At 34.7% G+C, this 15,743-nt stretch overlaps 1 protein-coding gene across 12 annotated transcripts in view; it reads left to right on the forward strand.

The window, feature by feature from the left end:
* The window catches only part of MARK1 (microtubule affinity regulating kinase 1), a 126,469-nt gene that overhangs the window by 37,972 nt on the left and 72,754 nt on the right, over positions 1 to 15,743 (forward strand). For 11 of the 12 annotated variants that reach the window (XM_032289285.1, XM_032289287.1, XM_032289286.1 and 8 more), the window contains exons 2-3: positions 12,038 to 12,241; positions 13,761 to 13,814. In XM_032289285.1, the coding sequence (XP_032145176.1) occupies positions 12,038 to 12,241; positions 13,761 to 13,814 (258 nt within the window). Of the gene's footprint in view, positions 1 to 12,037; positions 12,242 to 13,760; positions 13,815 to 15,743 lie in introns of those variants that run through there. The other variant, XM_032289297.1, reaches the window with a different exon arrangement.

Genomic DNA, 15,743 nt, shown 5'->3' on the forward strand with positions numbered 1-15,743 from the left:
TCAGGAGAGATAGAACTTTTGAAGTTTTCTCCATATACATGGTTTTTAAAACTATGAGACTGGATGGGATCATAGGAGTACCAAGGGAGTAAGTGTAGCATGGGCAGAGGAGACAAGAATTACCATGTTCTGAATTCCTGGGGATTTTCAATATTAGGAAGTTGAGGAAAAGAGAAATAAACACAAGACCTGACAGATTTTATAATTTTAACATATTATTGCTTATTTGCATTGTGTTTATATGTATATATATAGAGAGAGATATAAAATATAGTCTTAATAATATCACTATTAATAAGACTACTGAATGATATTTAAGAATTTTTTACCTAAAAGTATATGTGGTCAGGCAGGGAAGCCATAACAGCCAAGTAAGGAAGAGTATTAAAAGATAAAGGAGGGATCAACCGTTTCAAAAGATGCTTGTAAGTCAAGAAGGTATTTTTCCTCTATTCTAATCTTTAGCTTTCATCTCCTTTCCTCCTTTTAATTTAATTTCTCTTGTTTGGGAGGTAGTCTACAATAGCAGACTACCTATGAATTCTAGAGCCACACTCCCTGCATTTCAATCCCAGTTCTGCTATCTAATAGCTAGCAAGGTGGCACTGGGACCCCCTTCAGGCTGCCTTCTGTGTCTTTTTGACATAACTTCATTAATAATTGCCAGTGTTCTTTCTTCTGGCACAAAGTGTCCCAGGTTCATCTTGTAAATCTCTGCCCCCAGACCTAGACTCAGCCATTTTTCTAAAGAGGGTGCCATTTTTACTACGTTGTCTTGGTTTTGAGACCTCTGCCATCTACATTCGGGAAATAGACATTTTGTTAAAATAAAAAACCATGAGTCATGAGTTAACGCTGATATTTCTACTTCAAATTTAATATTACAGGATTTTTACTTCGATTTTGTGCTGAAAATTTTTATAATTTTAACATATAATTATTTGCTTTGTCTTTATATGTATATATACAGATATAAAAGATAGTCTTAATAATGTTACTATTAATGAGACTACTAAATGATATTTGAGTTTTTGCCTAAAAATATATTTTATTAAGGATATACAGAATATGGTTCAAAGGTCACTTAATTTGTTTCATTTTGTTTGAAATACTCTGAGATTACTTTTTTCTTTAGTTTTGGCTTTATTTTTTGAATGTCTGGAACAGTTTTTTGGATGTTGTAGAAGAGGTTTATCTAAAATTTTTTTGTTGTTGTTGTCTCCTGTTTTTTGGAGTAGTTCTTTTACCAGAGTATTTTTTAAAAATCTCGTATTCTCTTTCTCTACCACTCAGTATCTATACATAGGTACTATGTTGGAATCTTTTCCATATAGTTCATCCTTTGAATGGGGAATCTTATCTAGATTTGCTGTTTGCTCAAGAATAACGTAGGAGGATTCTCCTTGATTTACCTCCCCATTAAATGTAAATAGAACTTGAGGCTGACAGCTGAGCATAAGTGTTAATAGATTCATATTCTCTTTTCAGTTCTTCAGTAGTTTGAGGGAAATGATGAGGTGTAAGAGGACAGAGATTGTGGTGGTGGTTGGGGTTGCCTCAGGTAACCTCAGCTAAGGTTTAATTCCTTAGAACAGTTTCACCAAATTCTGTGAGTCTTGAAGTCATATCCAGTCCATTAGAGAATGCTCCTTGAATTTTGACCTTTATTTCCAGAATGAGCAGATTTGCTCTCCTTTTTACTAGTTAGGATGTTGAGTTGGAGAAAGGTAGGATGATGTTACAATATGGTCGTTCTTTTAGGATCTGAGTAGCTTGTTTACCATTTCTCCAGGTGTCTTCTATGCACCCTGTCATCATCCTTCCTAGTTAGGAGTTATTAGTGAGGGTCTCAATTTATTACCTGTCTCTTTACTTTGATAGGAGAGTTAAAAAAATCAATTTGTGATGTCACATTTATTAAACTTTTAAAATGACTTTTATTTGATGTTACATGTAGGCATTTCCCATGTTGAGACTAAAAACACTTGCTGGACTGTTGATTCTTTCTTCTAGTACTTTTGTGGTTTCATCTTTGAGTTTTTCTCTGTTTTTACATTTATATCCTTAATAAATGTGAATAAAGAGTGATATCTCACTCTTTACTATTTTGGAGTAAAGAGTGATATCTCCTAGAGATTAGGCTTTGTTTTCTTCTAGGTGTTCCAATACCATTTGTTGAATAATTTATTACTTCTTCATTGATACGAAATGCTGACTTTGACACTGACATATCACATATTCTCCTTTGCATTTAGGTCTATTCTTTAGACAAAACTTTTGTGAAAAGTTTTTTCATCTGGAACTTCTGTAGCATTGCTTCTTTCAGCGGTCACAATTTGTGATGTTTTTATAGATAACAGTAAGTAATGTTTCTAAAAACTTCAGCCTTCTGGAATAAGTCCAGAAGTATGTGGGAAAATGTTCCTTTGTACCTGTTCTGTATCTAATGGAATTACTGTTTATATGTGAAGTTGAAATAAGAAAAATTAGTAGCTGTAAAGATTTAGAAAATATATCACCTACACACCTACCTGAAAAAAATTTCACAAACTAGAAAAAGTAAATCTGAGAAAAGGAAATGCAAGGATGTAAGAAATGATGTTGAATAATATATCATTTAATAAAAATTAATTTGAAAATTTGGAACAGCACAGTGCTAGAAATAACAATAGAAAGACCAAATGTGACACTGAACCTGGCTTAGCTGAAGAAAGAATGGAAACTCCAATATGGTGTATGGTGTTTCCTGGAAGTGATGTTTAAGCTGAATATGAAAGGATGAGTGAAGAGTTAACCCAGTGATTTTTCTCAGAATGTAATTGATTGTTAAGGATGTTTCCTGTCTGTTACAACTTTTTGAACCTCCAAAAGATATTTTATTGATTTTCTTGGATTTGCTAGGTTTATATTTATGCTAGCTGCAGAAAGATAATACAAATAAATATTTTCCATATATGTGTATATATATTCTTAAGAGGTTTCCTGATGTATCTATTACTACTACTTTGTCGAATGAGGGTGTTTGATGGAATATTATTATTTCTGTTTTTATGGTTTATCTCACTTAGTGCTACTCTTGTGTTTTTCAAATTGAAGCAGTAAATTGTAGTATTTTTCTTGTATATAGTTAACTTTGCCTTCTGTTCATACACCTAATCAATTGAAGTGATGATTGTTTAATGTTATTGAGTGATATCAGGTAATATTTCACTTAGGTTCCTTGCATCTCTATTAATAAATTGTATTGTTCACTTTTCTTCATTAGTATCATACTGTTTAGGTTTTAGAATCAAACCCATTTCTGGTACCTAAAAACAAACTAGGTAAAAGACTATTTGTAATACGAACATTTGGAAAATTATGCACTTGCTCAGTGAGGGCAGGCAGGAACACCATATTGTACAACTTCTCTCTTTGGATTTATGCAGTGCATAGCATGGTAGCTGTCAGAAGGTTTTAGTGGCAATTTATTTCAATAGCTTTTCTTTTTTCGTTGTTAGACCTCGTATTTTTGTGTTTTATGTTTTTGGAAATAGATATGTGACTCTTATCAAATTTATTGACATCGCATTGAAATAAGCTCTGATACATTAAAAAATAGATTTTTTTTGTTTGTAATTAAATTACATTTTGTTGAGGACTTTTTTTATTTTAAAGAAACAGATAAAATAATTATTGGCCAGTTTACAGAAGAATCTAAGTGGAATACTTAAGTAGACGGTAACATATTCAGTGGGTCCATTCATTTACTAGTCACTATATTGAATGATAATGAATGTAAAAGATGTAGTGCTTGACAACTTACAAGGTCACAGTTTCATAGAACATGGTTTTAAAAAAATAAGGTAGTTTCATTGTAAGGTTTTTAAGTATTACGTAAAAGAAAGTTTCAAGTGCAGTAGGAACATAGAGGAGGAGAATCACAGGTCTTCTGTGCTTCATAAGCATTATTTTCCAGCTGTTAAAACATTTTTGTCACTCATAAAGGCACTGTCACTGACAGCATCCACCACTGTACTATTTAAAATGAAAATTCACCTTGAAATGCCAAACAGGGGAAAGAGGGAGGCATTATTGTATAATAATACAATAGAGGAAGCATACCAAGTCCGAGAAATATTTCTGACAACTAAACTCAGGCAGATTCATTGCTTGGATCCTTATGAAGTAGGTATTAATTATAATTAATGATGTCTTCAGCCATGTTCCTATATAAGATGTAACTATTCTTTTTTATTTTTATTTTTTATTTCTTTAGAGACAAGGTCTTACTGTGTTGCCCAGGCTGGAATGCAGTAGCTGTTCACAGGTGCAATCCCACTATTGATCAGCACGGGAGTTTTTACCTGCTCTGTTTCTGACCAGGGCTGGTTCACCCCTGGTTAGGCAACCTGGTGACCCCCCACTCCTGGGGGGTTACCATATTGATGCTGAACTTAGTGCAAACACATGATCAACATAGTGTACTACAGCCCAGAACCCTTGGGCTCAAGTGATCCTCCTGCCTCAACCTCCCAAGTAGCTGGGACCACAGGCAAACGCCACTGCACCTGGCAAAGTAGCTGTTGTTTAAGTTATACTTTGATAAAAAGACAATAAAGAGAATTAAAATGTCTATGGGAAGAGCTTAAGAGATCTAGAAAAAGGTCCTTAGAGTTTAAGAACTGTGTGCTTTAAGAAATCTGTAACCTTCCATAACTTGATAGTGTTGTTCAGATTTTCTGTATCCTTACTGTTTTTTCGTGTATAGTTGTTCTTTCAGCTGCTGAGAGAATAATGTTGAAATCTCTGATTGTGGTTGAAGATTTGTCTTTATTTCAACCTTTTGTCTGTCAGTTTTTGCATATCCAAGTTTATTATGTGCATACATATTTAGGATGATGTGTATATTTGTTGATGAATTGGCCCTTGTATCATTATAAAATGTCTCTCTTTCCTTTCCTTGTGTCATAAAATATCTATTTTTTCTTTATTTTGCCCCTTGTGTTAAAGTTCATTTTATCTATTGTAGCTTCTCCAGCTCTCTTATGCTTGTATTTTGCATAGTTTATCTTTTTTCATCATTTTACTTTTAACCTGTGTCTTTATGCTGAAAGTCCATTTCTTAGAAACAGCATATAATTGGATCTATTAAAATTTTATTCAACAAATTTTTTCTTCAAATTGAATTTTTTAGTCTATTTGTATTAAATATAGTTATTGATATGTTTGATTGAAAGTCTATAATTTTGCTTTTCTTTTTGTGTCATCTGTTTTTTGCTGTTGTTATTATTGGTATCATGCCTCTCTTCCTTCTTTCTGGCCTACTTCTGAGTTATTTAGTATTCCATTTTAATCTCTCTTTTGGCTTTTTACCTATGCCTTTGCATTTTTCTGGAGCTTCTTTTTTTCAGTAGTTTCTCTAGAGAAGACAGAATTTATCCATATCTGATTATAGTCTACATAGAGTTCATATTGTATCAGTTCAGATGAAATGAAAAGATCTTATAATTCCCCTGACTTCTGTGCTTTTGTTTTCATACATACTTACTTCTGCTTATAGGTTCTACATACAGTATTATGCTTTGCTTTAAACAGTCATATGTCTTTTAAAGAAATGAAGAGATGGAAAAATGTGTATTGTTTTCTATTTACCCACATATTTTCTATTTCCAGAGCTTTTTATTCCTTTGTATAGATTTATTTTGCCCTCTATGGTTAATTTCATTTTTTTTTTTTTTTTTAGCATTTTTTAATAGTGTATGTTTGTTGGCAACAAATTCTTTCAGTTTTTGTTCATCTAAAAATCTCTCTCTTTCTGTCTCTCTCTCTTTTTTTTTTTTTTTTGCCTTTTTTGAGGAATGTTTTTACTGGATAACGAATTTTGGGTTGCTTTTGTCTTTTCTGTAGCACTTCAAAAATGTTGCCATCTGACTTTTGTTGTTGATTAATGTGAAGTGAGTTGCCATTTGTATTGTTATTCCTATGTGTGAATGTGTCATTTTTCCCTGACTCCTTTTAAGGTTTTTGTTTTTCTCTATGCATGGTTTCAGCAATTTGACAGTGATCTTCCTACACCAGGTTTTTTTTTTTCTTTTCTTTTTTTTGGTATTTATCCTTCTTAGAGTTTACAGTTTGGAGGAATTGCATGGCTGTTATTACTTCAAGTGCCTTTTCTTCACTGTATTTTCTTTTACTTTTTCTCTGGGCCCCATTTCTACATGTGACAGTTTATGTGATATTGACCCACCACAGATCATAGAGGCGTTGTTTATTTTTATTCAGTCTTCCTGTGTCTCATTTCTGAAGATTGGCTAAATTTTATTAATCTGTCTTCAAGTTCATTGACCCTTTCTTCTTTGCAGTCTACTGTAATCCTATCTAATGAATTTTTCTTTTTAAATATTGTCCTATTTAGTTCTAGAATAGCCATTTGTCTCTTTATTATGGTTTTCATTTTTCTGCTAACATTTCCCATCCACTTGTTCTTCTTCTTTTTTTTTTTTTTTTTTATGCTCTGTCGCCTAGGCTATAGTGCAGTGGCACAATCTCAGCTCACAGCATCTTCTGCCGCCCGGGTTCAAGTGATTACCCTGCCTCAGCCTTCTGAGTAGCTGGGACTACAGGCACACACCATTACGCCTGGCTAATTTTTTCTGTATTGTAGTAGAGATGGTGTTTCATCATGTTGGCCAGGATGGTCTCGATCTCCCGACCTCGTGATCCACTCGCCTTGGCCTCCCAAAGTGCTGGGATTACAGGTGTGAGGCACCACACACAGCCCTACTTATTCTTTCTAACCATATTTTCCTCTATTTTAAAAAATGTATTTATAATATCTGCTTTAAAGTTCTTGCCTTCTAGGTCATCTTTGGGTCTGTTTCTGTTGACCATTGTTTCTCTTGACAATGAATCATATTTGTTCCTTCATGTGTCTAGTAAGTTTTACTTATATACTGGACATATTTATTGATACTCTGCAGAGACTCTGAATTTAATTATTTTCTGAAGTGTTGATTTTTGCTTTAGCAGACAGTTAATTTGGTTCAACTCAAACTTCAAATTCAGCCTCCCTTGTGGAGGGCAACAGGTCAAGTATCTACTTTACTAACTTACACTTCTAACCATCTTGTTTTAAATGTTCCTTGGAGGTTCGCTTGCTTATACATAGTTTGGGACTTAGCAAAACACCTGTAATTAATATACAGATTTCATTTTTCTTCTCCATGACTTCATTTTTTCCCAAGGTTTCCTCTCTTACGTTCCAGCCATTTTGTTAGCTCCCAAACCTATCCTCAGACTCCTTTAGCTGATAAAATGGTTTTTATCTGCCTGAATTTAAGTCACATGGAGCTAGGTAGGCCAGAATTTGCCCCCAGCCAGAAACTATAACAACTCAAATTTTACACTGAAATTTTTCTTCATTCAAGGATCAACTCCCCTTTAGACTTTGCTTACTTTTATGTGGCTCTTGAGAGCCTTCAAACAATTGTTTTTAATATTTTGTCTACAGATTATATTTTTTTGTCTGCTGATAGGTTTAGCTAGATACAAACTATTTATTCTTTGTTGGAAGCAGAACTTCCCTACTCCTTTATAAAATGACTTTGAGAGATGAAAGTTTGGTTATTGTTTCTAAATTGTGATCACCTATATTGGTGCTAATATCACTTGGCCATAGGGTGGCGTGGTATACAAAAATAGCATATTCCAAAGTCCTGAGAGCAGTGTTGTGACAGCCTACCTTCAGGTCTAATATGTGGTCTGACTTTTCAGGAGCATTTGAATATTCAGTCACCAAGCAAATTTATAGCTAGTGAGTAGAAGAACAGCATTTCAGTCAGTATTAAAGGCAGGGAAAATTCTCTTATTACTCAGGAATTTGAGTCTGGTGCTTCATGGGATGCAGCATTGAAGAACTAATGAAATCATTATCTCTGATTACTTTGACTACACTGCACACTCAGGGCAAGCTTTAGGGTCACATTGCCACTGTTATAGAAAGAATGAAGGAATTCACGGTCTACTGGATTAAGGGGAAAACTTGAAGAAAGAAAGACAGGATTTGAACTTGTGTTTTCGGTTAAAGGTAGAAATTAAAACTCATAGACATGCTATAATTGAGCTAACATAATTTCTTCTATCTAACAGCGTTAGGGTTGAGGTAGTTCTAAATTAAATTCACTGTTCAATCTAGCATGAGCTGAATTCATGTTCTTGCCACATTTTCTATTTGAGAATTAAGCTGTAGATCAGGAAAGAGTGAGAACAGCTATCCCAAACTGTACTTCAAAGAGTCCTTCCAAGGAAAGGTTGTCTCCTAAGTGATGCTGAAGCAATCCTAATGAAAGATATACTTTTTTGAAAATATTTGTTTTGGTGGACATCTTATAATCAGAATATATAGTATAAAATATATGCTGTATATTCTGATTTTTTATTTAAGACATATGAATGTATTGTGTATAAATGATCATGTTTATTGTTGAGAGCTAGGAGATCTTAAAAAAAAAAATCATTGAGAAACAATTTAAACCTGTATCCCAAAATGTGACATGTTACACCAGGGGTTGACCAACTACAGCCTATAGGCCCATGGGTATGATTTCTTAAGAATCTTTTGCCGATCTCTATGTTACACCATACTTGGTGATGGGGATGCAAAATAAAGATTCTGACCCCATACAGTTTACAATCAAAGGTTTCTCCTTAGGGAATTGACCATATATTGCTCCTTTCTCTCCCTTTCTCCCTCCATCCCTTCATCCCTCCCTCTCTCCCTCCCTCATCTTTCTTTCCAGATGCTGCTAAAATTTAAACATGTCTGATAAGAATCTTCTAATTGTTCATAAGTTTTTTCCCTATCTTTTCCCTTGTGTTTACCTTTTAATTTAAAAATAGTGGTAGCATTACATATGTACTGACATTGCTATGTAACAAATCATCCCAACCTCAGTGGCTTAAACCAAGAACCGCTCATCATTTCTCATGAGTTGGAGTCAGCTGGGGGCCAGTTGATTAAATCTTGGCTTAACTGGGAGTGACTCTGCTCCATGTATTTCTTATCATCCTTCTGGTATCAACCCTGGACAAGTACTTCTAGTGATGGCAGAAGTAAGTGGAGACACAGGAAGACCTCTTGAAGTCTAGCTTGGGACTTGCATACCATCATTTCTAACTCATTCTATTGGCCAAAATAATAATAATAATGTGACTGAACCCAAAGGATGGGAAAATACGCCTCCCTCAGTGGGAGGGTCCTGGAAAACTTACATGGCAAAGGGTATGAAAATTTGGGGTTAATAATACAGTCCGTCAAAATGTGATGTTGTATCAGTATATAGCCTACAACCAGCATTAGGAGCTGAGTTACAACTCAAGTATTTTAATGCATAACTTTTATATGCATCAAAGATCTGGACAGCATGGATGCATTCCTCAGAAGTCATTTTATAAGGGTACTAGGAGTATAAGGACCCTAAATCCCTTCAGTTTTGTTAGTATATATCAAATGCCTTCTTTGTGCCTAACACTATATTAAGTTATGGGGCTTTAGGAACTGTAAATCAGCAGTAAACACAGATCACGGATAAGTAATTAGAAGGTGGTGTGAGAGTTCTAATAGTTGAAGCATATATTGGGTATACAGGTGGTAACAGAAAAGAGGAATAATCATCTCTGTGAAAAGACATAGAAAACTTTGTGGAGGAGATACTCATATTTAATCTTAAAAGATGAATGGCTGGATGCGGTGGCTCATGCCTGTATCTCAGCGCTTTGCGAAGCTGAGGTGGAAGGATTGCTTGAGCCCAGGAGTTTGAGACTAGTTCGGCCAACATGGTGAGACTCCATCTCTCCAAAAAAAAAAAAAAAAAAAAAAAAAAAAAATAAAAAAAGGTAGCCAAGGGTAGCAGTGCACGCCTTGCAGTCCTAGCTCTGAAAGGGCTGAAGTGATCATGCCACTGCACTCCAGCCTGGGTGACAGAGCAAGACCCTGTCTCAAAAAAAAAAAAAATACATCTTAAAGGTTGGAGAAGTCAGCATTCCCTGAAGAACAAGTTCAGGTAAAGAAGCACTAGTTGTAGGAAATATAATGGCAGTCTGTTAACTCTTAGAAATTAAGTACTATAATTAAAATATCTTGTTTCTACCGAGATAATAGAAAAGTCTCCAAGAGCCAGTGAGTAACTTTATATTTTACTCCTTTTTACATCATTTTCATTGCAGTTCTCAAATATTGGCATGCATCAGAATCACCTGGAGAATTTGTTGAAACATGGATTGCTAGACCCTACCCCCAGAGTTTCATATTCAGTAGGTCTGTAACAAGACCAGAAAATTTGCATTTTGAACAAGTTCTCAGATAATTCTGATGGTGTTGGTCCAAGGATAACACTGTGAAAACTATCGCTTTATGTATCTGGTAACCTGTAATGTGTTGAGTATATAAAGATGAAAAGAAAGCATCTCTGCCCTAAAATTGTTTATAATAGGGTGGTGGGAGACAGACAAGTAAATGTATAATGATAGTACAATGGAAAGCATACTGTGATACGTGGAAGTACAGGTTGCAGTGAGAGTACACCAAAGCATCATGTAACTCAGAATGAGGCCAGAGGCTGCAGGCGTGGATAAGACCCAGCAAAAACCCTTAATCCTAAGCTGAGTTTTAAAAAATTGTCATAAAATTAAAAAGTAGTAACAAATAAAAAAATGACTTTGAATCATGCTTTGCATGAGATTGGTAAATGGATTCCTCTTTAATGGATTGCCTTTAAAGATCACAATTTTTTAGGAAGCTGTTGCTTCTATAGGTGGGACAACATAACTCTGAATTAGTCATTTTCCAGTCAAAAGGTATCCTTTCCTTTGTTATTTTGCTTGACTCCTCTTCAACAATTTTTTAAGAAGCTAGAGAAAGATGTTTATCATGTGTGATTCAACATTTTCACAAAAACTGCTAGAAATTTTATGTATGTCAAAATGCGGACAAAACTAGACAAGAACAGGAATAATCACAGCTGGTGAAACAGAGCTGGTTAGGCAGCTTCACCTGGGAATTTAGGTGCTGAGTCCATAGGTGAACAGGATCAGCTATCCATTGCAATTGTAGATTAGTGTGAGATCACGAGACAAAGTGGCATCTTTGCCTCAAGAACAGCACTGATGCAATGGATAGGTTATGGACCTGGGCAGGACTATAGATAGCTTTCGCTTGGACATAATAAGCTGGGTGAGGGGGTTAGGCAGGAATTAATTACAGGTATACTTGAGGCAGGCTGCTGATTGGTCAGTTCTTTGAGTTATATGCCCAGCACATGGAAGCAAGAACATGACAAATGGCTGGGCTAGTTTTGAGAAAGAGATTTACACTCATGAGGTTGCCTTGGCAATAAAAACATTCTGCCTTTTAAATGAAGCAGCCCTGAACTATACTGTCGTCACAACCTAAAGAGATAACATCTTTGTAGGAATAATGGTTTGTGAGGCTTCTGGCTATTTATTTACAGTTTTAAATCAAAAGCATATACCTAAAACCATGTAGAATATTTTATTTTTTTGAGATGGAGTCCCACTCTGTCACCCAGGCTGGAGTACACCGATGTGATCTTGGTTTACTGCAACTTCCGCCTCACAGGTTCAAGCAGCGATTCTCCTGCCTCAGCTTCCCGAGTAACTGGAATGACAGACATGTGCCACGACAACCAGCTAATTTTTGTGTTTTTAGTAGAGACGGGGTTTCACTGTATTGGCCAGGCTGGTCTCGAACTCCTGACCTCAAGTGGTCAGCCTGCCTTGGCCTCCCAAAGTGTTGGGATTACAGGCATGAGCCACCACACCTGGCCTGAATATTTCATTTTAAACAATAATACTCTGCCTGGTAAAGGGAGCTGAATTCCAGAAGAAATTATAAATAGAACGCTGAAACTTTAAAAGGATGTAGTACAATATATTTTTATTGAAGATAAATTGGTACTGATAATTATTTGTACTCTTTTTACTTGTCCTTTTATAATATAATTTAATTAACAATGATATCTTGTAAACTTTTTCTTAGCATACATCTGTGGATGGATATACTGAACCACACATCCAGCCTACCAAGTCAAGTAGCAGACAGAACATACCCCGGTGTAGAAACTCCATTACGTCAGCAACAGATGAACAGCCTCACATTGGAAATTACCGTTTACAAAAAACAATAGGGAAGGGAAATTTTGCCAAAGTGAAATTGGCAAGACACGTTCTAACTGGTAGAGAGGTAAGTTTGCACAGTGCCTTTTAATATCTGCCTGGACCTCTCTGGAGTCTTGTTCAAGCTTCCCTGTAGCTCATGTTTGGGAGTAAATGACAGTTTCAATAGGGTAAACACTGGGGTGTGTGTGAATGGAACATTAATAGGTAGAGGTTTATCATGGCATAAAAGTTGACCTTTTAATGTTTAGAAAAGAATCATTCCTACATATTATTATCTCTTATAAATCAGTTGTGCTGTGGATGAGCTTTCCTCAGATTCTGACCTTCATTATATGATTTCTGTGAACATTTCTGACTGCCATTGCTGCCCAACCCCCAGGAACAAAAGTTCTTAATGCTTGAGATAAGTTAGGTATAAATATGTAGAAAGTCACCTACTAATTTGTATTTGTTTAGAGACTACATTGAACAAGTTATTTCTATACAGGTGATTTTCTCAGGTAATAAGATAATTATAGTTCTAAAATCTCATGTGTTTTAAGTTACATGTATTTATATAGTAAGAATTTATATATTTATACATATGTGCATTGTGTATATGTGTCTGTCTGCTAGGGTTAAAGACTTTATTTGAATAAACACGTAACATTTGTGTTGTTTAACGTTTACTAGATCTGATTAGGATATTATTTTTAAAAATCTTAATTAGGCCCAATGCAATGGCTCATGCCTGCAGTCCCAGCACTTTGGGAGGCTGAGGTGAACATAATTGCTTGAGGCCAGGAGTTCAAGACCAGCCTGGGCAACATGGTAAAACCCCGGCTCTACAAAAAATACAAAAATTAGCTGGGTGTGGTGGTGTCCCAGCTATTTGGGAGGCTGAGGTGGGAGGATCACTTGAGCCCAGGAGGTCGAGGCTGCAGTGAACTGTGATAGCACCACTGCACTCCAGCCTTGGCAAATAGAGTGAGATACTGTCTCAAAAACAACAACAACAAGCAAACAAAAAAACCTCAAGGAAAATATTTTTATTAAGTTTTCACTTTGCTCTGTATATAATATCATTGTCATTTCCCATTGAATTTGATTCTTTCTGTCTATTCTGACCCCAGGAGCCAGAGACAGGCTATACTGGGTAGAGCCTTAGATATTCAAATCCATTTTGTCAGTTTGCTTTAAGTAAGCTTGGGTATCTAGTCTCTCTAACAACATAATCGTTTTTATTCACATAATATTTAACTTACTGTAAGTTTACAAGCCACTTCCCCCTATAATTGTTGGTTATCAAGATCATGAGTAAAAGGTTAAGATACAGGATGATTTTTACTCTAAAGGAGGAAACTTAGAAGAAATAACAAAGCTTTAATTTCATTGGCTCAGGATCAAAAGGTTAAAGACTTGTGTCAATGGAGTATATTCTCAGACTGCCAAATTATCAAAACATTACTATCTAATTATGTGAGCACTCAAAAAGAGCTAAATTATATCTAGTTAGAAATGAAACAAAAGTTCTTTTTTTTTTGTAAGTTTTATTCATTAAAATGTGCATTTTTCAAATAGAGTTTAATGATTCTTTTTTTTAGGTTGCTGTGAAAATAATAGACAAAACTCAGCTAAATCCTACCAGTCTACAAAAGGTATTTAATTAATTTAATAATAAGTAATTAGAATGTGACTTTATCATTAATATATGATGTTCTGTAAAATTAGTCATCTTAAATTTTCTATTAGGTACAATCCTACATTTCATCAATATATGAAGAAAAGACATGATATAAAATGTAATGTTTATGACTTACCAAGTAGTTGCTTGAAAACTGTCTGCTACTTAAATACATGTACCATATGAAAGGAATTTATCTATTCTATTCAATGGAATACAACCTTGTAAGCATTTGAAATATTCAAATATTTTGAATTATTTTCAAGTATTCAGAATTGACCTCTGAAAATTAGACTTTATTAAATGAATAATCCTTTTACTGATAGTATCTGATTTCTTAACTGTTATATAAAATGGTGGCCTAAGTCATTTAAACTTTTCTGAGTTTTCAGATAAAGCCCAGAGTCCTTGCTGGTAAGCTTCTTAATTATCTAGTTAAAAGTTAATATTGTTCATAGTCACGTTTCCTTTTATTGCTTCATTTGCTGGTCTCCCTTCTTCCACAAGAACTACTAGTCTTTCAGATAGCTCACAGTAAAAAATAAGAATGTTTCATTAAAGGATGAAAATATGAAAGAGCATGGAAAAGAAAGCAGTTAGGATGGGGATTGTCTTAGCAAGCCAGTGCTGTTCATGTTACTTAATTAATTACTCAAATGAGAAAATTTTCTCAAATGAATATTTTACTACTTTAAAAATGATGCAAATGTTTTAACACTTATGCCATATATGATAAATTTGTATAGAGTGAGAGAATATACATTGTAACTTTTATTAGAATATAATGGGACCATTGTCACATATGTAAATATGACACAAATGACTTTGACTTCCTAAAACAGAAAGAATCTTATAAGAAATTGTTAGTAAGCTGTGTTTACACCTGCTATAATTGTAGCATTAAATTAAAAATTTAGATTTGTGATATCCAAACTTCTCATTTGGCTCAGTGCCAGATTTGTTCTTAGCAATCTGCCTTTGTACTTACTGGAAATTCTTTTTAAAATTTGACAACCAGTATAACTTTTCATAATACTGATATTTCTGCTCAGTGAGAACATGAAAGCTTTGCTGGATTCTTCTTTTTCTGTGAATGTGAAATAACGTATTATGGATCTCTTCTGGGAGAAAGTCTCTTCTTCTAGCACCAATCTTTTTGGTAACCATGATACATTTGTGTAAGTGACAAAAAGGCATCCTCCCTGAACCAATTAACTACGCAAAGATGCAGTATTTTACTGGGCTGGAACCACAATGGGACATATCTTTGCCCGCCCCTGTGCTAGGAACCCATTTAAAATGCACAGGCTGTGTAATTTTACACAGTGTCCCTGTTCATGGCCCATCTAGCTTTTCCACTTTTCCTGGATTTAGCTGTGGATTATTCTGGCAAATTGAGTGATTTTAAGTGATATCTAGAACTACTCAGGCCTGTTGTGCTAGCTGGAATACACAGTAATGTGACCCCTCCTCTGTCTTACCCAAGGTTGTATAAACAAATTGGTACATACTGAAATATGTGAACATGAAACTGAATGTTGCTTTATTTATCTGAATAACTAAAACATGTAATTGTTGATGTGAGTAATTTCTGTTATAAAATCTACTAATCTTGTTGATAAAGTATTGCTTTTCCAAATAAGCATATAAAAATGATACAATTTGGTTCTCTTTACCTTGTGAAAATAAAAATAAAGATGAAGACTCACTAAATGTAGCCAGTAAGCTGTGTATGTGTGATTGTTTTTTTAAATAATTTACATGTATGGTCATAGATTTGCTTTCTGTTAAAAGTTCTGAAAAAAAAAAATAACAAGGCTTTATTAATTATCATGTATTTAGAACATTCAGCATTTGACCTTTCCATTTAGTTGGTAGCATCTCCCAGTCATTCAGACCTAAA

This window comes from Sapajus apella, unplaced genomic scaffold (assembly GCF_009761245.1).
Source record: "Sapajus apella isolate SASKATOON/1434 unplaced genomic scaffold, GSC_monkey_1.0 scaffold22, whole genome shotgun sequence".
NCBI classification, from domain to species: Eukaryota; Metazoa; Chordata; class Mammalia; order Primates; family Cebidae; genus Sapajus; species Sapajus apella.